The 22,230-nt window shown below is 45.8% G+C and overlaps 3 protein-coding genes across 4 annotated transcripts; 2 read left to right on the top strand and 1 right to left on the bottom strand.

Annotated features, from left to right (window-relative positions):
• The first annotated feature begins 2,181 nt into the window (after window positions 1-2,181).
• On the top strand, window positions 2,182-2,316 carry LOC148162336 (uncharacterized). Its single transcript, XM_088019580.1, has one exon. It carries the CDS (start codon window positions 2,182-2,184, stop codon window positions 2,314-2,316), a length of 135 nt encoding a protein of 44 aa, XP_087875706.1.
• Window positions 2,317-2,742: 426 nt separating this feature from the next.
• On the top strand, window positions 2,743-19,982 carry DIABLO (diablo IAP-binding mitochondrial protein). Of its 2 annotated transcripts, none has more exons than XM_088019437.1 (6): window positions 2,743-2,858; window positions 3,705-3,831; window positions 8,045-8,176; window positions 8,902-9,012; window positions 9,167-9,263; window positions 19,118-19,982. In XM_088019437.1, the coding sequence occupies exons 1-6, from the start codon at window positions 2,758-2,760 to the stop codon at window positions 19,312-19,314; spliced, it is 765 nt and encodes a 254-aa protein (XP_087875563.1). In that variant the 5' UTR covers window positions 2,743-2,757; the 3' UTR covers window positions 19,315-19,982. The 2 variants fall into 2 exon arrangements, with proteins under 2 accessions (XP_087875563.1, XP_087875564.1); XM_088019438.1 differs by lacking the exon at window positions 2,743-2,858 and adding an exon at window positions 3,520-3,620.
• A 148-nt stretch (window positions 19,983-20,130) lies between these two features.
• On the bottom strand, window positions 20,131-21,368 carry B3GNT4 (UDP-GlcNAc:betaGal beta-1,3-N-acetylglucosaminyltransferase 4). Its single transcript, XM_028096512.2, has one exon. It carries the CDS (start codon window positions 21,354-21,356, stop codon window positions 20,283-20,285), a length of 1,074 nt encoding a protein of 357 aa, XP_027952313.1. The 5' UTR covers window positions 21,357-21,368; the 3' UTR covers window positions 20,131-20,282.
• Window positions 21,369-22,230: the final 862 nt, after the last annotated feature.

Raw genomic sequence — 22,230 nt, 5'->3', positions numbered from 1 at the left:
CATAGAGGGTGCCTTTTTGTCAAAGGCAAACAATGTAAACTTTCTCAGTTGCTCTTATTTCTAAAGGAACACCTGTGAATTTTAAGCCACATAATGTTTCTTAGGTTCAGTTACTGCGTGGTGACTAGAGCCTGCAGAGGCTGGAATACCTAAGTGCCCCGAGACATCCATTTGAAGGACGTGGGAGTGAAAGCCAACCGAACTGAGCCTACTTTAATAGCCTCTCTTCTTCATCTGTTGCTCTGGGGTGGGGTGAGGGTATAAATCTTAGCCATACTTTCTTTCCTGTGACTAGGCAGGACATAGAAGCCCTTCAGATGACCAATTCTCTGGGGGAGCAATTACTACTCACTGGCTTCCTGAGCAGCTTGATAATGTTCTGCTCCTGTTTTCAGCAGGGCTGCGGCCGGGGCAATGATTTGATAATAACAGACCCTGATTAAATTAAGGAGCCATTTGCTTCTGGATGATGATGTTGATAAAAAAGGGTTGATGTCCACACTCCCTGCTATTTTAAAGGTCAAAACAAAACAAAAAAAACCCAGTCTTTAACCACAAACTACAACAAAAAGCAAAATAATCAGTAACAGCATAAAGTTTGTGCTTTTTCTTCATTGTTACATGTGGGGAAGGGTCTGTTCTTTATTTGCTGAAATCCTAACTGGCCCTTTTTGCATCACGCTTGGAAGTTGAAATTGGAAGTGGGCTCATTGGGAAGGTGACCGTACAGTGTGTCTCTAAACTGCTAAACTCTCAGTTAGAATCAAGCACTCAGGAGCTCTTGGTTTTCTAAGCTCCTGTTTCTCACATACATACATGCATGCTCACACGTACATGTTTTTTAAGATAACAGCCCGTGCTGTAGTTGGACAGTCATAAGTGAAAGTCATTTGTATAATGGTTCTTCTAGTCTGAGACTCAGAGTAGGATGGGGCTCCTCAATGTGAGCTTGTTAGAAAAGGATTTGGACTGTATCCCACCCGCAGTGTTGAGAAAAGCAAGACAAGAAGGGGCATGAAAAATCCCCTAGCGTACCACTTGCTTAGCCCCTCCGAGTCAAGAGCTTTGCAGGCATCCTTAGAGCCTGTGGGCTATGGTGGTGAAACAGGCAGGGTTGCCAGTGCCCCGCCTGGCCTGGGATGGGTTGTGCGCAGCTCCCTGATTGCTCAGGGACCACGTGGAGACTGTGATCGGTCTCTAGACCACACCTAGTTGGTGAGTGCAGCTGCTGCCCCACAGCTCTGCCGAGATCGCTGGAGTACGCACACGCCTACCTCAGACACCAGACCGGGAGGGGAACCGTGGAGCTGCTGCAGCAGAGGAGGCGCGGAAACTTTGCTGAGTGAGTGAAATGGGGAGAGAAGGAAGCTAGTGGCTGGCCCTGAGGGAAGTTTGTGATTGTTGCCTTGAGATTCCGTCTGTGGGGGAAGATAGCAGGACTGGAGCAGGTGCACAGGAGCACAGTGGGGAGAGGGAAGCCCAGAATCAAATTGATACCCACCTCTTGGCACTCCTGCAATACTGGCTCCCCACAAGGGCAAGCGTGCTGGACCATAAAGCAAACATTTTCCAAACTCCGCAGGTTGTCAAGCTTTGGAGTCCAGGGAATTGCAGAGGGGCTTCAGGGAGGGCCTGCTGTCTTCTCCCACCTGAATGGGTCTCTCCTGTTCCCTTCCCAGGCAGCACCGACAGCTGGGGCTGCAGCTTGAGTGATGGGAAAAGAAAGCCTTACTCCACCAGGCCATTAGCAGCACTCACAGCATTAAAAATGCAGGAGGTGGATGGGAGGAGAGAGGGCCAGGGAGGAAGACTAATGCAGCAGCTGAGGCTGGGAAGAGACAGGCTTCTCTCTCCTCAGAACCCAGATCCAGATTAGGAGCCAAAGAATGAGGGGAACTTTTGGTTTAAAAGACTTCTATGGTGCAAATGCAAAGAGGGCGTCCAGCTGGTTGTTAGGGAGAAAATCAGTACTTTGGGCTTCCTTAGCCTTAGGACAGCGTGTTTACTCTTTTGAGGGCCAGGACCTAGCCTAGCTTCTTCCTGTGTCCACATTGCCTACAGCACTCCTAGCTCAGCAGCGCAGGCTTGGTGGGTGGGCTTCCGGGGGACCGTCCTCCTTGCGCGCTCAGGGACTCCCGAGTGCCCCTGCCCCGCAGGTCCTCGGGCCTCCCGCGCACGGCGATGCCGGCCTCGTCCACCATCCACGTGCTGCAGCTGCTGCGAGAGCTGCTGGCCTTCGTGCTCCTCAGCTACACGGTGCTCATCGGGGCGCTCCTGCTGGCCGGCTGGACCACCTACTTCCTGGTGCTGAAGTGACAGCGCCCGCAGCCCCGCCCCCCGCCGCGCCCGCAGCCCCGCCCCCCGCCGCGCCCGCCTCGCGCCCACCCCTCCAGCCGCCAGCCCCACGGCGAGCTGCTCCGCCCCCGCGCCGGACGCGCTCGGCTCGCTGACGGAAGAGCTCTGCGCCTCGCGCCCGGGCTAGGGCTGCCTCTCGAGGCACGGCCACGCCCGGGTTGGAGTCCAAGCTCCCCTCACGACGGCCGACTCCGCTCCGCCCGCTCCTCGCCCTCAGGCCCAGGGCCCGCCCCGTCCCGCGCCGAAGCTCCGGCCGTTGGGCGTTCGCCGCAGCCGTTACTGGCGTTACCCTAAGCCCCGCCCCCTCCCTCCCTCCCGTCCAATCCCGACTGCTTCTTCGGGCTGGGGTGTGGTCATGGGGCCAGGCCCGCTCAAGAAGAGGCCGCGCCCCGTTCTCCGCTCATGAAGTGGCGTCACTTCCGGCGTGTGCGTCTGGCGGCTGGCCGGCGCAGGATGGCGGCTCTGAGGAGCTGGCTGTCGCGGAGCGTAGCCTCCCTCTTCAGGTACCGCTGCGGTCGGGTACGAGGGCAGCACCGCAAGGGGGGAGGCGCCGCAAGTAGCGCCGTGGCCGGGACGGCAGCGCCGGCGTAGCCGGCGCTCGTTTCGCTCCTCGGCCGAGCAGGCCGCGGCGTCCCGCCCCTCTCAGGTCCGAGGACGTCCCGGCTCTGCCTCCCGCCTCCCGCGGCCAAACCGGGGGTTTATTTCTCTCTGACGGTTTTTCCATTATTCCACCGGCTGAACGCCAGTCCTCCTCCCTCCCCAAGCTCGGGCTGGCTTCCTGCGGCGCCTCGGCCTGCCCGCGAGTTCCCGTTGGCCCATCGCCGTCACTGGAAGGAGATGGGGGAGCGGCCCGGGCGAGCGGCGGGTTATGAGAGGAAGTTTTCCCTGCGGGCAGGAGAGGAGCTGGTCGGTCCCCGCGCGGCCCTGCTGGCTGCGGGTTCCGGGTGTGACGTAGTGGGGACCATCGGGGACACCTGGCAACCTCGGCCACAGGTCCGGAGCTAAATGCTGCGTGCAGCAGTGTTTATTTTGGCCGAAGGTTTTTAAAAAGCTTTGAGACTGCCTTTTAAACTTCCACACCTGTTACCGATGAAACTTCGAAATCACTGGGCGCGCATCCCTGCGCGGCCGAGGTTCCCGAGAGTTCGGTAGCAGTTGCCCCTTCCAGCGAGTCCGAGGCTTTCCAGTCCGACCCGCTCCCCCCCGAGCCCTGTCACCTGGAAGGCCGACCCAGCATCTTCGTGTAGGCTCCTGCTTGGCCAAGTGTGAGTTTCTAACCCCTGCCAACAAATTGAAGAGACTTACAGATTGGTAGTCACCGCCTTCCTAAATTTGACTTGTGTTTCTAGGTACAGGCAGTGTGTTCCTGTCGTGGCTAACTTTAAGAAGCGCTGCTTCTCAGACTTGATAAGACCATGGCACAGAACTGTGGCAGTTGGATTTGGTGTGACCCTGTGTGCAGTTCCTATCGCACAGGTAAAAATCCCGTAGTGTCGGTGGGTGTGTGTTAGTGTACAGTGCGGGCAGTGAACCCTCAGCTCTTCGTGTTACCCAGTGCTCCCCCACCCACGCGATGGTTTACTTTCTCCTATACCAGCCTCATCTTTTCATAGCTGAGCAAATATATTAATATTCCCATTTTTAATTGTCCCATTTGGTAGGAACAGTATGTCAAGGTGGTCAAATTGCATAAAGAGGGAGGAGAATAAGATGAGGATATTACAATCTATCAGAATAGTCTTTCATTCAACAGAAATTTATTGAGCAACTTTAATGTGCCACATGTTGGAAATGTAAGAACAAAACAGAATTCCTGCTCTCATAAAACTTGCATTCTGGGGTGGGGGCGCCTGGGTGGCTCAGTCCGGTTAAGAGTCCAACTCTTAGATGTTTTGTTTTTAACGATTTTATTTTAGAGAGCAGGGGCGGGGTGGGGGTGTGAGGAGCAGAGGGAGAGGGACAAGCAGACTCTGCACTAAGCACAGAGCCCTACCCCAGGCTCGATCCCACAACCCAGAGATCATGAACTGAGCTGAAATCAAGAGTCAGCAGCTCAACCTACTGAGACACCCAGGTGCGCCAAGCGTCTGACCGTTGGTTTAGGCTCAGGTCATGATCTTAGGGTTGTGAGATCGGGCTGCATTGGCCCGGCATGGGGCTCCACCCTGGGCATGGAGCCTGCTTAAGATTCTCCCTCTCCCTCTGCCCCTCCCCCCATCTCTCTCGCTCTCGCTCAAAAAAAAAAAAAAAACCCACATTCTAGGGAAAAGAAAGGGGAGAAAATAAATATAAAATGCTACCTGATGAGTGCTATGTAGGAAGCAAATAGGGTAAGAATATAGGGGGACTGGGAGGGAGTTGTTTTATTTTAGATAGGAGAGTTTGGTCCAGGAGGGCTACTCTGATAAGGTGATATTTAAGTTGTGATCAGAATGATCTGAAAGAATGAGCCATGGTAATATCTTGGAGAAGAGTTTGCCAGGCAGAAGGAACTCTTGAGTGCAAAGACCTAGAAGCAGGTGTGTGTACCTGATATGTTTGATGAACAGCAAAAAGGTTAATGTGGCTGGAGTGGAATGAGAAAGAGCGTAATAGACAAAAACAGAAAATTAGCTGAGACTCACACTGTCTTGTCCTTTTGAGCCATTGTAAGGCTTTGAATTTTATTCTGAAAAGGAAGCCACAGAGGAATTTAACACAGGCTGTTACCATCTCACATAAGGTTTTAAAGGTTGCGGTGTGGAACTAGGAAGACCAATGGGAGATTGTTGCTCTAGTCCAGGCTTGGAGTAGGCGGGCAACAGTGTAGGTGGGGAGAAGTGGACCAAATGTGGTCAGCACGAGTTGCTGATGGATTGAATATGGAGTATATTCCAGGGTTTTTGAAAAAGCCTAAGCGCCTGAAAGAATGGAGTTACCATTTATTGGAGTGGAGGGGAGGTAGGTTTGGGGAGGATGAAATCAAGAGTTAAGTTTTGGAAATGACAGTCTAAAATGTCTAGTAGACATCTAGGTGGAGTTATCACGTAGGTGATATGAAAGTGGTACCTTATTAAAAAGATCACTGGTTATATGCTTTCTGCGAAAGAGCTCAATAGGAAATTAGCAAACCCCATTTCGGCAGAATATTTCTGATACTTATATGTGTGTTTATCGCAACAAGATCAATTCCAGGGGCGCCTGGGTGGCTCAGTTGGTTAAGCGTCTGCCTTCAGCTCAGGTCATGATCTCAGGGTCCTGGGATCAGCCCCGCATCGGGCTATCTGCTCAGTGGGGAGCCTGCTTCTCCCTCTGCTCCTCCCCTCCCCACTTGTGTTCTCTCTCTCTTAAATAAATAAATCTTAAATGGAATTGATCTTTTAATCACAAATCTTTTCAGCATTTTCTGAGGCTTTCTCATGAGCCTGCCTCTTTTTGTTCCTCACACCAAACCTCATCTCTGCTTGTTCATAGAATTGTTAATCCTAAAACCCTTACTTGAGCACCAGGCCATTTTCTGCCACAATTAGGATAGCCTTTCTTCTTTCCTTCAAAAGAAGTTTTTGGGTTTGTCCTTTCTCAGTTCATACACTTTTCTTAAGCCCCAGTTACCTCAGTTCTGGGCCACATGACAGGAGCCTCAGGTCATTATCCTGTAGGAATGGCCGTTTCACTTCTGTTCTTCAGAACCTGCAGCAGCTCTCCATTGTGTGTTGCAGAACTAAAACCCAGCCAACTCTCCCCGTACTCCAGTCTCCTTGTTCTCTTACCTCCCTTGTGCTATCTATCTGTTGGAACCAGGCCAGATCCCTGAATGTCCCCTGCATGCAACAGATGTATCTTTTCCTCATTATTTCTTCATCCCCAGGCTGCCTGACAGCTCTCTTCCTAGCTATCTTCAGGCCCAGTCCCACCTCTTTTTAAAGCCTTTCAGAGTTTCTGGCCAACAATGATCTCCCTCTTTCTGACCACTGTGTTGTATTTTGATATTTGATGATTACACTCTCCTGAGTCAGCAGAGCATAATGGAAAGGGTACAAAAGTTGACGAAGATGTGGTTTAAGGTCAAATACGTGACTTTTTGGGAGATAATGTAATTATTCTGGGTTTCCATCTCCTCATCTGTAAAAAAGAAGTGATAATACCTGGCCTGTCATGAGGAACAAGTGAAACGCACTGTAAAATGCATTATGGGTGGATCAGTCGGTTAAGTGTCCGACTCTTGGTTTTGGCTCAGGTTGTGATCTCAAGGTTGTGAGATCAAGCCCTGTGTTGAGATTAAAATAAAATGCATTATGAAGACATAAGTTAGAATATATCAGAATTAGCTTCCAATGAGCAGAAATAATATTCTTTTCAGTCTTCCTGTACCTTCAGTGCAAGGTATGTAATGAATACTTATTTGAATGGAAGATAAATATGGTAAGTAAAATTCTGGATTTGTTCATGTGTCAAAGATTTCTTGACTGCTACTTTCAGTAAGTGATTCTGTGGGTTTATACTCTAGCAAAAACAAGACTGCATATGATCAGAGGAATTGGTTTCTTTGTTCTGATACAATAAATGCTCTGCTGAGGAAGGAAAAGGCAGAGTCAGGGATGACCTGAAAGTAGAGCATTCCTGTAAAACCTTTCATAATTCAGCATAAAGTGAAGAATATCTTTCCAAAAGTTCATGTTATGCCACTTTGCTTTTTACAAAAGACATTTAGTACAGTAAAGGCTTTTTTTTTCTTTGTAAACTTGAAAATCCTCTCCGGACTTCTTTTGGTTATTGAAATCAGGTACTAAATACAGTCAGGTACCTTAAAAGCAGAGACTTAGCGCAGACTTTTAGAAAGCAGGGAATACTTGAATTTAGTTAAGGCAGCCACATTTCCTTAACTCTTGAGATAGGTACATTGGCTTTTTTTTTTTTAACATAATAGCTGAGGTCAGAGTGAAGTGTCCCCAACCCCTACCCAAGACTGTACTGTTCATTCTGCTCAGAATTGCTCTCCGCCATCCACCCATTTACTTTCTTAGACTCAGCTTATCCCTTATCAACTCTGTGAAGTCTTTTTAAGCTATTTTCATTCAACATAAAAGTGATTGTTTTCTCATGCATGTCCCTACTTGTAGCTTGTACAGACTTCTGGGTGCCTGGGTGGCTCAGTTTAGTGTCTTCCTTCGGCTCAGGAAATGATCTCAGGGTCCAGGGATCAAGCCCTGCATCAGGCTCCATGTTCAGCAGGGGGTCTGTCTCTCCCTGGTGCGTGCGCACTCTCTCCAAATAAATCTTTAAAAAAAAAAAGACACTTATACAGACTTCTGCCACCATCGTACTTGATTGCATTAATTTTTCAAGTTCCCTGTTAGCCCCAGCTCCTCCCCTTCCCCATCTGAAATCTTTGAGGACAGAGAATAGATCTTACATATCTTCATATCCCAAGTATCTAGCCTGTAGTAATGAATGAATCATAATTTCATCGAATTTGTTATAATTACTAGACTTTTATTTCATATAAAGAAATGCTTGGCTATTTGGAACATAGCATAAAGAATAAAAGTAGATAGAAAGCATACTTTGGAATTATTTCCATATATTGTCTTTAATAGCCAAAACAAAGCCTAAAAAGAAAACAAGCAGTTGCAATGTGAGAAGTGTTTTTCACTTGTTTCTTCAGCTGGTTCAAGCTTTAGAAGTTGAGTGAAATGTTTATGTCTTTCAGAAATTGGAGCCTCATTCTCTTAGTAATGATGCATTAATGAGGAGGGCTGTGTCTTTGGTAACAGATAGCACCTCCACCTTTCTCTCTCAGACCACATATGCATTGATTGAAGCAATCACTGAATATACTAAGGTAAGTGTCTTCTTGTTAAGTCTTGATCTTCTAAACCAGGGGTTAGCAAACTGTGGCTTGTAAACCAAATCTACTGTGATGCCTGTTTTTGGAGTTTTAATGGAGCGTAGCCAGGCTCATTTGTCTATATGTTGTCTAAGACTGCTTTTGTGAGTTGAATAGTTGTAACAGAGACTATAGGGCCCATAAAGCCTAAAATATTTACTCTGGACCTTTACAAAAGTTGGCTGAGCCTTTGACCTAAATCAGTGATTTTTAGATCTTTAAATACAGCAGCCCAGTAAAGACAAGAAAGCCAAGCTGATTGAGTTCAGTTATGGGTAAAGGGGTCTAGAGTCTACCACTCACAGCACCAGGGATTTCGCTGTGGAGACAGTTTGAAAACCACTTACCTGAGGTAGTAGAGAGGTATCTGGAGAATCCAAATCATTTATAGGGTTATTGTACCTTCATTTTTCAGCAGCTTTTTCCCTCCGCCTTCTGAGTTTTCCCTCTACATTGTATTCTCTATGTCTGAATTGCTAACAAGCTTTTATAAACACAGAATTTGACAAGTGGAAATACTTATGTCCTGGAATAATGCCTCTACCTCCTACAGTCATGCATTTTCAGTGAGGTGGAAGGACTGAATAGTTTGCTGTAATGGGACTCTATTTCCTTGGGGTATAAATCTCACAAATCCTAATATGCCTCACTTATTTTACTCATTTATTCTATATTTGTAGGCCGTTTATACCTTAATTTCTTTGTACCGACAATATACAAGTTTACTTGGGAAAATGAATTCACAGGAGGAAGATGAAGTGTGGCAGGTGATCATAGGAGCCAGAGTTGAGGTAAGCAAAATGTTAATAGACGTTTCTGTATGAGTGCGCCTACCTCGTTGTGGTGTCTTATAGTAACTGTTCTCTAAATCTGTTTTGAATAAGGCCATGTTAATGTGCTTATTAACCTCTTCATGTTGGCTCAAGTGCTGTGTTTAATTTACAGATGACTTCAAAACAACAAGAATACTTGAAGTTGGAAACCACTTGGCTGACTGCACTTGGTCTTTCAGAGATGGCGGCAGAAGCTGCATACCAAACTGGTAGGTTCAAGTTGTCACTCCCTAGGTGCCATCTGAGTTTTCATCTGGCTGTAAAATGAGGGATTTACATTAGTCTAAGGCCCATGTGGCTCTAACTTTGTGAGAAAATGTCCCCATTTCCACTAGCTAGGGAGTCCATATTCTAGAAAACGACACAGCTATTGCCAATTAGAATAATTGCATCTAAATCATCTTTAAGCATTTTATTCTTTTTATAACCCCATATTTATTGATAACTGGTCATACAGTGGCAGAGTTGGAGGAGACTGAAGACCACTAATCTGTATGAACCTTACTGTGTAGATGGAGAAATGGAGACCTGGAATCCTAGTCAGTGGCAAATCCAGGACAAATAATAGCTACCATTTATTTAGTACTGGTCTGTTTCACGCTTGCAGTAAGTATTTTATAGAATTTTTAATTTAAGGAACTGTGAGGATTAGTATCCCCATGTTACAAATGAAGAAAATGGGGACCAAAGGGTTAAGAAATGCACTGAGACACTGGGTACAGTAAGATTCAGCTCAATGCTAAGCCTCTGCACCTTTGTATCCCAATATAGAAAATGCGGTTATTCATTCACCAGGATGTTTTCTGAACCTCTCAATCCACCCAGTGGGCTTGAGCTGAAGGTTTTTAACTAAATATATTTTGAAGAAAACTAGTTTATTCTTACCTGAACTGGTCTCAAACTGGGTAGCTCATAGAAATTTTTGTTTTCTGACTCTAAGATAACAAACTAGGGGCTCTAGTACCAAATCTTAAAAAGGATATAATTAATATATATTTTTAGAAGTTAAAAAAAAAAATCTTAACTAAAGGAATCCGAGATCCTAGAAGCACAAGTGGAATGAAGAGTGAAACATTAGAAACGTGAAAGCATTATAGCAGTGCCACACCAGAGGTGGGAGCAGAGTTTCTAGGTACAGTGAACAGGAAGGTTTGCTGAGGCATTCCAGTGTGAACATTCCCAGGCAGCCTTAGATTGAGCTGGAGAAAAGGGAAAGTAAAGTGTAAGCATTATCTGGGAAAAAAGACATTTTTACAAAACTGATTAAAAGGGCTCAATAGGGCGCCTGGGTGGCTCAGTTGGTAAGCGACTGCCTTCGGCTCAGGTCATGATCCTGGAGTCCCAGGATCGAGTCCCACATCGGGCTCCCTACTCAGCAGGGAGTCTGCTTCTCCCTCTGACCCTCTTCCCTCTCGTGCTCTCTCTCATTCTCTCTCAAATAAATAAATAAAATCTTTAAAAAAAATAAAAAGGGCTCAATATAAAATATACAATTTTTATATACTTCCTTTATGTACTTCCTTTGTAATACTTAAACTATAAGAAGATTTACCTACAAAGGAAGTATAATCAGATATGGCTTCTGATCAACAACCCTAGATGCAAAGTGACAAATCAATAACCTAGAATTTTATATCCACCCAAATATCATTTTAGACATAAAAATACTCGGTCTACCAACCACATATGCTTTCTGAAGAAACTACTTTGTGAAGAAAAAAGTTAGGAACAACAGATGTAAGAATGAACAAAATTCAGTAAAACTTAAATTTTTTTAAATCCGTTTGGGGAAGAAGTGAAAGCATGCCAGTAATTTTGAGAAGAGATAGACATCAGCTCAACATTAGACCTTGCTAAACAAAACTTGATAAATGAATTTAAGACAGGGAAGTTTTAAATTTTTTTTTTTAAGATTTTATTTATTTGAGAGAGAGAGCAGGAATGCAAGCAGGGGGAGTTGGAGAGGGAGAAGCAGGCTTCCCACAGAGCAGGGAGCCCGATGCAGGGCTCCATCCCAGGACCCTGGGATCATGACCTGAGCCGAAGGCAGATGCCCAACGACTGAGCCACCCAGATGCCCTGACAGGGAAGTTTTAAAAGAAAAAGGAACAAGTTCCAACATGAGTCATCACAATAACTATGAATATGTTCAAAAAAAAATAATCACAGCTAGGGGTGCCTCGGTGGCTCAGTTGGTTAAGCATCTGCCTTCAGCTCAGGTCATGATCCCAGCATCCTGGGATCAAGCCCCACATCGGGCTTCCTGCTCAGTGGAGAGCCTGCTTCTTCTCCCTCTGCTGCTCCCCAGCTTGTGCTCTTTCTCTGGCAAATAAATAAAATCTTAAAAAAAAAAAGTTATAAAAAGCTAAACCAAACCATTATTAAAAGAAAGCTACCCCAAAAAGCTGGCAGAACAATGTCAGAATAAGGATTCAAGACTAAAAGAACATTAAGACAATTGAGAAGATATTCAGAGTAATGGTCATAAAGATATTGGACTTGAGAAAAAAGTGGATGAACTCAGAATTTCAACAAAGAGAAAATACAAAATAAAGGGTGCCTGTGTGGCACAGGTTAAGCGTCCCACTCTTGGTTTCAGCTCAGGTGGTGATCTCAGGGTCGTGAGATCGAGCCCCACACTCAGCACAGAGTCTGCTTGAGATTCTCTCCCCCTCCCGCCCCTCCTGCTCTTGCTTTCTCTAAAACAAAGAACAACAACAAAAAAACCACCAGTCAGAGGTGAAGAATTCAACTGAAATTAAAAAAATGCACTAGAATGAATCAACAGCAGATTAGAAGATTCAGAAGAATGGGTCAGCAACCTGGAAGACAGCATGATGGAAAACAAGCTGAAGGGCAAAAATAAAAAATGAAAACAGGTTAAAGATACTCGGTGACATCAAGTATAACAACATTTGCATTATAGGGATCCCAGAAGAAAAGAGCTAGAAGGGGGCAGAAAGCTTTCCTAATCTGGGAAAGGAAACAGACATCCAGGTCCAGGAAGCAGATAGCTCTTAACAGGATGAGATCCACACCAAGACACAATTAATATTACAAAAAGTAATGATAAACCGAATCTTAGAAACAGCAAAACAGTTACATGCAAGAGATTCCCCGTAAGGGGTATTTGATAGCTGGTTTTTCAGCACAAACTTTGTAGGCCAAAAGGAAGTGGCATAATATGTTCAAAGTGCTAAAAGGAAAAAACCTACAACCAAGAATACCCAGCAAGGTTATCATTCAAAATATAAGGAGAGGTAGTTTCCCAAACAAAAGTTAAAGGAGTTCATCACCACTCAGGAAATGTTAAAATTCTGAAATTTTAACAAAGGAAAAAATTTCACAAGTAAAAGCAAATGTATTTGGTAAAAATATTATTCACTTAGAAAGCCAGTATGGTGGTTAAACCACAAAAGTAGTAAAAATCTATTATATCTACAAAAATTAGTCAAGGGATACACAAAGAGATGTAAAACATGACATCCATAAAACATGGGGAGTAAAAATGTGCTTTTAGAATGTGTTCAAACTTAAGCAACGAACTTAATATAGACTACTATGCACATAAGATGTTATATATGAACCTAGTAGTAACCACAAATCAAAAATATGTAATAGATACACAAAAAATAAACATTAAAGAAAGCCATGAAACTTGGAAGGGAAAAGAACAAAAGATGAAAGGAACAGAGAACTATAGAAACAGCCAGAAAACAATTAACAAAATGGCAGTAAGTACATACTTATCAGTAATTCCTTTAAATGTAAATGGGCTAAGTGTTCCAATCAAAAGACATAGAGTGACTGAATGGGTAAGAAAAACAAGACCCATCTATAAGCTGCCTGCAGGAGACTCACTTCAGACTTAAAGACACATATAGACTGAAAGTGAAGGGATGGAAAAAAAAATACACCATGCAAATATAAGCGAGACCGGCGGGGAGGTGGGGGGAACCAAGGTAGTGATACTTCTATCAGACAAGTAGACTAAGACTGTGTGGGGCACCTGGTTGGCTCAGTCAGTTGAGCATCTGCCTCTTGATTTTGGCTAATATGATCTCAGGGTCATGAGATCAAGCCCCATATAGGCTCCACACTAGGCATGGAGCCTGCTTAAGACTTTCTCAGGGTGCTTGGATGGCACAGTCAGTTGAGCATCTGACTGACTCTTGGTTTCAGCTCAGGTCATGATCTCAGGGTCATGAGATCGAACCCAGCGTCAGGCTCCACACTCCACTCAGAGTCTGCTTAAGATTCTCACTGCCTCACCCTCTGCCTCTCCATCCCCCACAAGCACACTCTAAAATAAATCTTTAAAAAAATTCACTCCTTCCCTCTCCCCCTCCCCGTGTGTGCATTCTCTCCCTAACCAAAAGAAAAAAAAAAGGAATCAATCCAAGACATAACAATTGTAAATATGCACCCAACATAGGAGCACCTATATATAGCAAATATTAACAGACATAAAGGGAGAAGTTGACAGTAATCCAATGATAGTAAAGGACTTCACCCCACTTATATCAAAGGATGGATGATCCAGACAGAAAACGAGGAAACAATGGCTTTGAACTGCACGTTAGACCAGATAGACCTACATTTACACACACAACATTCCAGCCCAAAACAGCAGAATACACATTCTTTTCAAGTGCACATGGAACATTCTTCAGAATAGATCATGTTAAGCGATAAACCAAGTCTAAGTTTAAAATTGAAATCCTATCAAGTATCTTTTCCTACCACAACAAATTGAGACAAGAAATCAATTTCAAAAAAAAAACCTGGAAAAATACACAAACACATGGAGGCTAAACAACATGCTACTAAACAAGTGGGCCAACCAAGAAATCAAAGAGGAAATCAAAAAATACATGGAGAAAAATGAAAACACGATGGACTGAAATCTTTGGGACACAGCAAAAGCAGTTCTGAGTTTACAGTAATACAGGCCTACCTCAGGAAACAAAACCTTCAAAAAACCTAACCTTACACCTAAAGGAGCTAGAAAAAGAACAAACAAATCCCAAAGCTAGTAGAAGGAACAAAATGATAACGATTGGAGGAGAAATAAAGTTTTAAAAAGAGAAAAGATCAGTGAAGCCAAGGGCGCCTGGCTGGCTGTTGATCTTGGGGTTGTGAGTTCAAGCCCCAGATTGGGTGTAGAGAATTTTCAAAAAATCTTATAAAAAAAAAAAAAGTGAAGCCAAGAGTTGGTTCTTTCAAAAGATAGAGAAATTGATAAACTTTAGCCAGACTCATCCAAAAAAAAAAAAAAGTACTCAATTGGAACTGGAATAGAAGTACCAACAACACCACAGAGATACAAAGGTTTAAGAGTATGAATAATTATATGCCAACAAGCTGGACAATCTAGAAGAAATAATAAATTCCTAGAAACAGAAAATCTTCCAAAAGTGAATTAGGAATAGAAAATTTGAACAATTATTAGTAATGAGATGGAATAAAAAAAAAAAACCCAACAAACAAGTCCAGGGCCAGATGGCTTCACCAAATTGAATTCCCCCAAATATTTAAAAAGATACCTATTCTCAAACTACTCTGAAAGACAGAAGACAAAAGAAAATTCCCAAATTCATCCTACAAGGCTAGCATTACCCTGGCACCAAAACCAAAGACACTACAAAAAGAAGAAAACCAGGGGTGCCTGGGTGGTGCAGTTTGTTAAGCTTCCTACTCCTGGTTTCAGTTCAGGTCCTGATGTCAGAGTCACGAGATCAAGCCCCTGCATCAGGCTCGGCACTCACCAGGGAGTCTGCTTGGGATTCTGTCTCCCTTCCCCTCTGCCCCTCCGCCCCCAAGCAGCACACGTGCTCACGCTGTCTCAAGTAAATATTTAAAAGAAAACCAGAAGCCAGTACCTCTAATGAACATAGATACAAAAATCCTCAATAAGATATTAGCAAACTGGGGCACCTGGTTGGCTCAGTTGGTTAAGCATCTGCCTTCAGCTCAGGTCATGATCCCGGGGTCCTAGGATCAAGCCCCGAGTCCAGCTTCCTGCTCAGCGGGGAGCCTGCTTCTCCCTCTCCCTTGGCCTGCTGCTCTTTGTGTTTGTGCTCACGCAAGCGCACTCTGTCAAAATCTTTTTTAAAAATATTAGCAAACTGAAATCAGTAATACATTAAAAAGATCATTCACCAAGAACAAATGAGATTTATTCTAGGGATGAAAGGGTGGTTCAATATTTGCAAATCAGTGTGAGACCTCACAATAAGAGGAAGGATAAAAACCATAGGATCAATAGATGCAAAAAAAAGCCTTTGACAAAATACAACATCCATTCGTGTTAAAAACTCTTAATAGAGTGTGCTTAGAGGAACATCCCCCAACATAATAAAGGCCATATATGAAAACCCCACAGCTAACATACTCAATGTTTACAAAAAAAAAAAAAAGATTAACAAGGGGCACCTGGGTGGCTTGGTTGAGCATCCGACTCAGTTTCAGCTTGAGTCATGGTCTAGGGGTTGTGGAATCGAGCCCTCTGTTGGGTTCCTTGCTGGGCACAGTCTGCTTTGGTATTCTCTCTCTCCTTTTCCCTCTGCCCCACCCCTGCTTGTGCACGCGTGCGCGCGCACACACACACACACACACTCTAAATAAATAAATAATAAATAAACAAAAGCTTAATAAACCAACCATTTACAATTGCACCCAAAGCAATAATACACCTGAGGGCGCCTGGGTGGCTCAGTTGGTTAAGCGACTGCCTTTGGCTCAGGTCATGATCCTGGAGTCCCAGGAATTGAGTCCCACATCGGGCTCCCTGCTCAGCAGGGAGTCTGCTTCTCCCTCTGACCCTCGTCCCTCTCGTGCTCCCTCTCATTCTCTCTCTCTCAAATAAACAAAATCTTTAAAAAAAAAAATAAAAAGCAGTAATACACCTGGGAATAAATTTGTCCAAGGAGGTGAAAGACACATATAGTGAAAACTAGGACATTGATGAAAAAAATTGAAGACATCAGAGATGTAGAGACATATCATGCTCTCATGCATTGGAATAATTATTATTGTTTAAATATCCATACTCTCCCAAACAAGCTACAGATTCAATGCAACCCTATCAAAATGCCAATAGTATTTTTCACAGAACTAGAATAATCCTAAAATTCGTATGGAACCATAAAAGACTTTGAATAGCCAAAGTAATCTTGAGAAAGTAGAACAAAGCTGGAGGTATCAAAATCCCGGATTTCAAGATATACTACAAATCCATAGTAATCAAAACGATGTGGTACTGGCACAAAAAGAGACATAAATGGAATAGGATAGAGAGCCCAGAAATGAACCCACACCTCTGTGGTCAATTGATCTACAACAGAGGAGGCAAGACTATACGATGGGGAAAAGACAGTCCCTTCAACAAATGGTGTTGGGAAAACTGGACAGCTACGTTCAAAAGAATGAAACTGGACCACTTACTTACACCATACGCAAAAAATAAACGGATTAAAGACCTAAGTGTGAGACCAGAAACCATAAAACTCCTAAAAGAAAGCATAGGCAATCTCACCGTTAACAACATCTAGGTATGGATAGGTCTCCTCAGACAAGGGAAACAAAAGCAAAAATAATTGGGACTACACCAAAATAAAAAACTTTAGCATAGCAAAAGAAGCTGTCAGCAGAACAAAAAGGCAAGCTAATGAATGGGAGAAGATACTTATAAATTATATATCTGATAAGGGGCTAATATCCAAAATACATATAGAACTTAACACCAAAAAACAATCCAGTTAAACAGGCAGAGGATCTGAATAGACATTTTTCCAAAGAAGACATACGGATGGCCAACAGACACGAGAAGATGCTCAACATCAGTAATCACCAGGGAAAGGCAAATCAAAATCACGAGATCGCACCTCACACCTGCCGGAATGGCTCCTATCAAAAAGACAAGAAATAACAAGTATTGGCCAAGATGTGGAGTAAAGGGAATGCTTGTGCACTATTAGTAGGAATGTAAATTGGTGCAGCCACTGTGGAAAACAGTATGGAGGTTCCTCAAAAAATTAAAAATAGAAATACCATATGATCCAGTAATTCCCCTACTGGGTATTTACCCAACGAAAACAAAAATATTCAAAAAGATATATGCACCTGTGTTTACTGCAGCATTATTTACAGTAACCAAGATATGGAAGCAACCCAGTGTCCATCGGTAGATGAGTGGTAAAGAAATGAATGATGTATGTATGTGAAATAAAAGGTGTAAGAAGATTTAAAGAAATAGGGGCACCTGGGTGGCTCAGTCGATTCAGCGTCCGACTCGATTTCTGCTCAGGCCATGATTTCAGGGTTGTGAGATGGAGCTCCACGTTGGGCTCTGTGCTCAGTGGGGAGTCTGGTTGGGATTCTCTTCTCTCCCTCTGCCCCTTCCCCACTCATGCGCTTGCTCACGCTCTTTAAAATAAATAAAAATCTTTAAAAAATAATTAAAAAGGCAAAATATGTTCCCTTAAAAATTTGGCAAGTATGACTTTTTAGAGGGCAAAAGTAACATCAGAAAGGGCTATTAGAGATACGGAGGGCTTTTCATTATATAAATATTACAGTCTTTATGGAAATCCCAAATTGTCCCCAAAAGTAAAGAATCCAAATAAAACCAATAACCATAAAAGTTGAAATAGTATTCAAAGATTTTGTGCCCCCAAAATGGACACTAAGTCCAACTGTTTCATGGAGAGTCTTAGCAGATCTTCAAGAAACATAATTCCTGTTGCAGAAAGCATACCAGTGCATAGAACGTGATGGCAAGCCTTCCGACTGTTGTCACTGTATAAAGTCAGCATGGGCCCTGACCGCAAACTGCACTAGGCCAGCACTGGAACAAAACTATGGTCAGCATCGCTTATATGGATGTAAGTCAAATATAGCCATTCACCCTCAAAATACAAGACACTTCAATACTGAAAAAAAAAAAAACTATCAACATAACTCACTACTTGAGATCATCTGCAGTAGAGGAGGAAAGCTACGTAATATAATGGCCATGTAATGTCACTATGTGCCCCGAAGCCGTCAGTAAAATGTAGTACCCATTTATGATGTAAATCTAAGTACAGTTATGAATAGAATTTTCCTAACATGATAAAGGTTAAGTAATTCTACTTAATAATGAACTATGAGAGGCATTCCCATCAAGGTCAGCAATAAGAGGGGTGCTTACAATTCTCCACTAACTTTTAGCATTGTACTGAAGATCCTTATTAATACAGTAAGGTTGGAAAGAACCACCCAGATCTTCTATAGATGAATTGATAAATATGTGTATCTATATGAGGACATACTAGTAGCAGGTAAACAAAATGAGAGCCCAAAAACATTTTTTTTTAAAGATTTTATTTATTTAATTGACAGAGAGAGAATACAAGCAGGGGGAGTGGGAGAGGGAGAAGCAGGCTTCCCGCTGAGCAGGGAGCCCGATGTGGGGCTCGATCCCAGGACCCTGGGATCATGACCTGAGCCGAAGGCAGTCGCTTAACCAACTGAGCCACCCAGGCGCCCCCGAAAAACATTTTTAAAGAAAAAAATTGCAAAATATGTTCAATAAGTAGTATAAATTTACATAATGACACAAAAGGTAACAGTATTTCTCTGTGCATTCCATATGTACAAAAGAGGAGAAAGATGCCGTTTCAACTTCCCACAGAGGTTATCTCTGAAGATTGGGTTGGGTGATGAAAGAGAGCTTTGACAATTCCATTGAGCTATTAATTTGTCAAAAAGAAGTGTGTTAGTTGTGTGGTTAAATTCATAAGGTGTCCGTGCTAAGAGCTGTGTAGCTATAAAGAGGATTGTGGGGGTTGTCATTCTTAATAATGAGAGCTGCCGATAGCTGGAGAAAAATGCAGACCTCAGCGTGGAGGTAGGAAGTTCTCTGCTATGCAGAGAGGGAGGGCAGGGACAGACTAAGACGGAGGGGCTCAGACGCCAGCCACAGGGCCCCAGGCTTTCCTTGACACCCCCCCCCCCCCCGCCTGCCCCACGCATTCCGCCCCATGCAACCTTTCAGCCTCACTGTCCCATCTTTTGGCAGGAGCAGATCAGGCCTCGATAACTGCCCGGAATCACATTCAGTTGGTGAAGTCGCAGGTACAGGAAGTGCGTCAGCTGTCCCAGAAAGCAGAGACCAAGTTGGCAGAAGCACAGACGGAGGAGCTCCGTCAGAAAACACAGGAGGAAGGGGACGAGAGGGCCGAGCCGGAGCAGGAGGCCTACCTGCGTGAGGATTGAGTGCCCGGCTGCTGCCCACGTCTGCGGGCTCTGCCTGGGGAAGGCGGGGCCGGCCCAGCCTTCCCTGCACGGAGAGGACACAGCAGGTCCTGCCCTGGCCCATCAGGCCGGAGGCAGTAGTGAGCTGGGAGCGCCTGCACCCCCCCACCCCATGGACCTGGTTCTTACCCCTGGGGCACTGCACCCTGTTTAACATTTGACCCCAGTCTGCACAGCTTCCCATGCACCCATCCTTTTACCTCTCACCCAGGGCATCTCGGCAGCCTGGCCAGAGAGAGGGGTCCTTTTTTGTCATGCCCAGACAAGTTCAGTAGCTGTTTAACTTCTGTTTCCAGTCTTACATTTTCAAATATGATGTAGTCTTTGCTCCCCCCCATAGGAATGTGCATTTTGTGGGGGGGAGGGGAGCCTGTTCATAAGATTTCTTTTTAAGTGTTTCTCATGCCTTCTGTGATCTAGCCCCATTGCCTGTAAGGACAGCGAAGCCTAGGAGCCAAAAGTCCATTATCCTTAAGGAACTGAAAGTAGAGCATTTACCTGGTGCTCAATAGGACACGTTCCAACACATGCTTGTTTCCTTCTTTCCTTCGAGTTTCTCTATTGTATCTGAAGGAGAATAATTTTTTTTTGTTTTGCACTTCAAAAAGAACATGTTTGTGTGTATATTCTGGGGCCCTGTGCAGCCTCTTTCCTTCACCTCCCAGACTGGCAGAGCCCCAAGGGGCTCCAGGAACTACCCCCCCCCCCCCAGCACCCGAGTTCTGGCAGCATTTGCTAAGCCAAATTTGGCTCCCATTCAACACATGCTGGGACAGGTGAAGCCAGGTTTCAGTGTTTTTAATCAGAGTTAGCAAGGTTGGGGTGGGGGTTACAAAAATGAAGTCAGCATTTCCTATAGACCATCAGGGTCAAGTGTCAAGTTCTCAATTTGTCATCATGACAGGAAAATCAACACTGGGTCTACTCACTCAACCCGCCCCTTGGAGTCGAGGCAAGGAGGCTGCTGCACATTTGAGCCCCTCATCTGTCACCAGCGCCCACATGGTCCACATCTCCGGGGGGCTGAGGCGGTGCACCAGTAGGAGCCCCCGGTACAGGCAGGGGTCTAGGGGGTCCAGGGGCCGCCGTATTCCAAATGTCTTAAAGCCAGCATGGTGCATGGGGCTCACCCCCAGCTTCCTCAGGCACATGCCCACAAAGACATCATCGATGGGGAAGAGTTCAGCCTCTTCCACGGCTGCTTGGAGGCGCTGCACGGTGGCTCTGGACATGACATATCCCCCACCCCCAGCGTAGGGTGGGTAGTGGCGGGCCCTGTACATGGACGGGGGGATGAAGTATTTGACCTTGGTGTTCCTGTTGGGCAGGGCCTGGCGGATCACGTCTCCCACCAGGAGGTCCCGGGCTGGGTCCCAGCCCTCCAGGAACTCCAGCACGTTGGGGACATGGACGAAGACATCGTCATCTCCCTTTAGCACGAAGTGGGCCTGGGGACAGGCAACTGCCACCCAGCGCTGCAAATGCAGCTCCTTGAGGGTCAGGTTGAAGAAGTCCTCCGCAAAGTCCCATTGCAGGATATCATCAAACTCGCGACTCTCGTAGGCCAGCAGCTGCGCGGGGGGCGCGGGTCCCGCCACCCCCAGGAGGAACACCAGCTTCAGCTGCCGGCCCCTGGCCCAGCCCCCGCCCCGGCCCCACGTGCTGCGGATAGCCGCACGCCGCTCCACGTGGCCAGGCTGCGACTTGATGGCCAGGAGCAGGAAGGTGTCCTCGGCACAGCCTGAGGGCTCCAGCAAGATGGAGAAGTTGCGGCAGTGGCGGTAGGTCAGGAAGAGGCGGTGACGGCCAGGCAAGGACAGGGAGACGTTAGCCACCGTGTGGTTGGGGGCACACTGGCTGCGGCGGGGCCCCGGGGGAGCCCAGAAGGGCTGGCGGGCCGCGGAGCCCCCCGACGGCGTGGCCTCCTTCTTCAGGAAGAGCAGGCCGCTGAGCAGCAGCACAGCCAGGCTGGACGGGACCAGGCAGCCCAGCCTGCGGGACATGGCAGGGCCTGCAGGGAGAGCGCCGCGTGAGCAGGCCGCCACCCAGCCGCGAAGTTCCTGCTGGCCTGCCCTTTATTTACTTTTCTCAGCGCATCCTCTGGCTCTTTCCAGAGTCCCTGTCCCCCGGACAGGCCAAGCACACCTACGCCAGCCCTTGCCTTCTGCGGTCTTCAGAGGGCTCTCGTGAGCTTTCTCCCCCAAAGGACTTGCAGCTGCTTTGAACCCCAGGCACCATGGGGCGCCTGGCTGGCTCAGGCAGAAGAGCATGGGACTCTTGATCTCGGGTGGTGAGTTCGGGCCCCACACTGGGTGTCGAGATGACTTAAATTAACTTAATAAAAATAAAAAAACCAAAAACCTGAGGCACCACAAGCACTTTTAGCATTTCCCAGGAAACTCCAGTATCTTCTGGTGAAAATGGCACAGAGCTAGTTTAGTTTCCAGTGAAATTCATTCTAAGCACAAAACCTGACATTCAGGGCCCTTGAGTCCAAAATCAAACCATTCCCACCCCCCCCCCCAAAAAGTGTGCGCTCTAATCTGTTGGTGGCAGGCCCTGTGTTAGGTCTCCCAGAGAGGACAGCCCCGGGCACTGCCCTTAGTTTGCTCCTCCTGAGACAGGCAACCACAGGACACATCCTTCACATTGGCCTCAAGTTTCTTCCCGCAGCTTCTTGGAAGGTTTCTTGGAGTCACTTAAAAGCGGGTTTTAAGAACAAACCCCTTGCACGGAAGAGCAGGAAAGCCGGAGACCTGTGCCGAGCTGCCTGCCCTGCGGCCGCGGTGGCCCATCCCTCCCCGCCACGCGGCTCTGGTTCTCTCGGCAAGCACCCCGAGGACCGAGAGAAGGCCCAGAAATGGAGGCCGGGAGACG

The sequence above is a fragment of the Eumetopias jubatus genome, unplaced genomic scaffold (assembly GCF_037043125.1).
Source record: "Eumetopias jubatus isolate StellerSeaLion01/CBP00866 unplaced genomic scaffold, mEumJub1_p1.0 scaffold_16, whole genome shotgun sequence".
Lineage (NCBI taxonomy): Eukaryota > Metazoa > Chordata > Mammalia > Carnivora > Otariidae > Eumetopias > Eumetopias jubatus.
The sequence above is the reverse complement of the archived record's forward strand: the minus strand, read 5'-3'. Positions and strand labels throughout refer to the sequence as shown.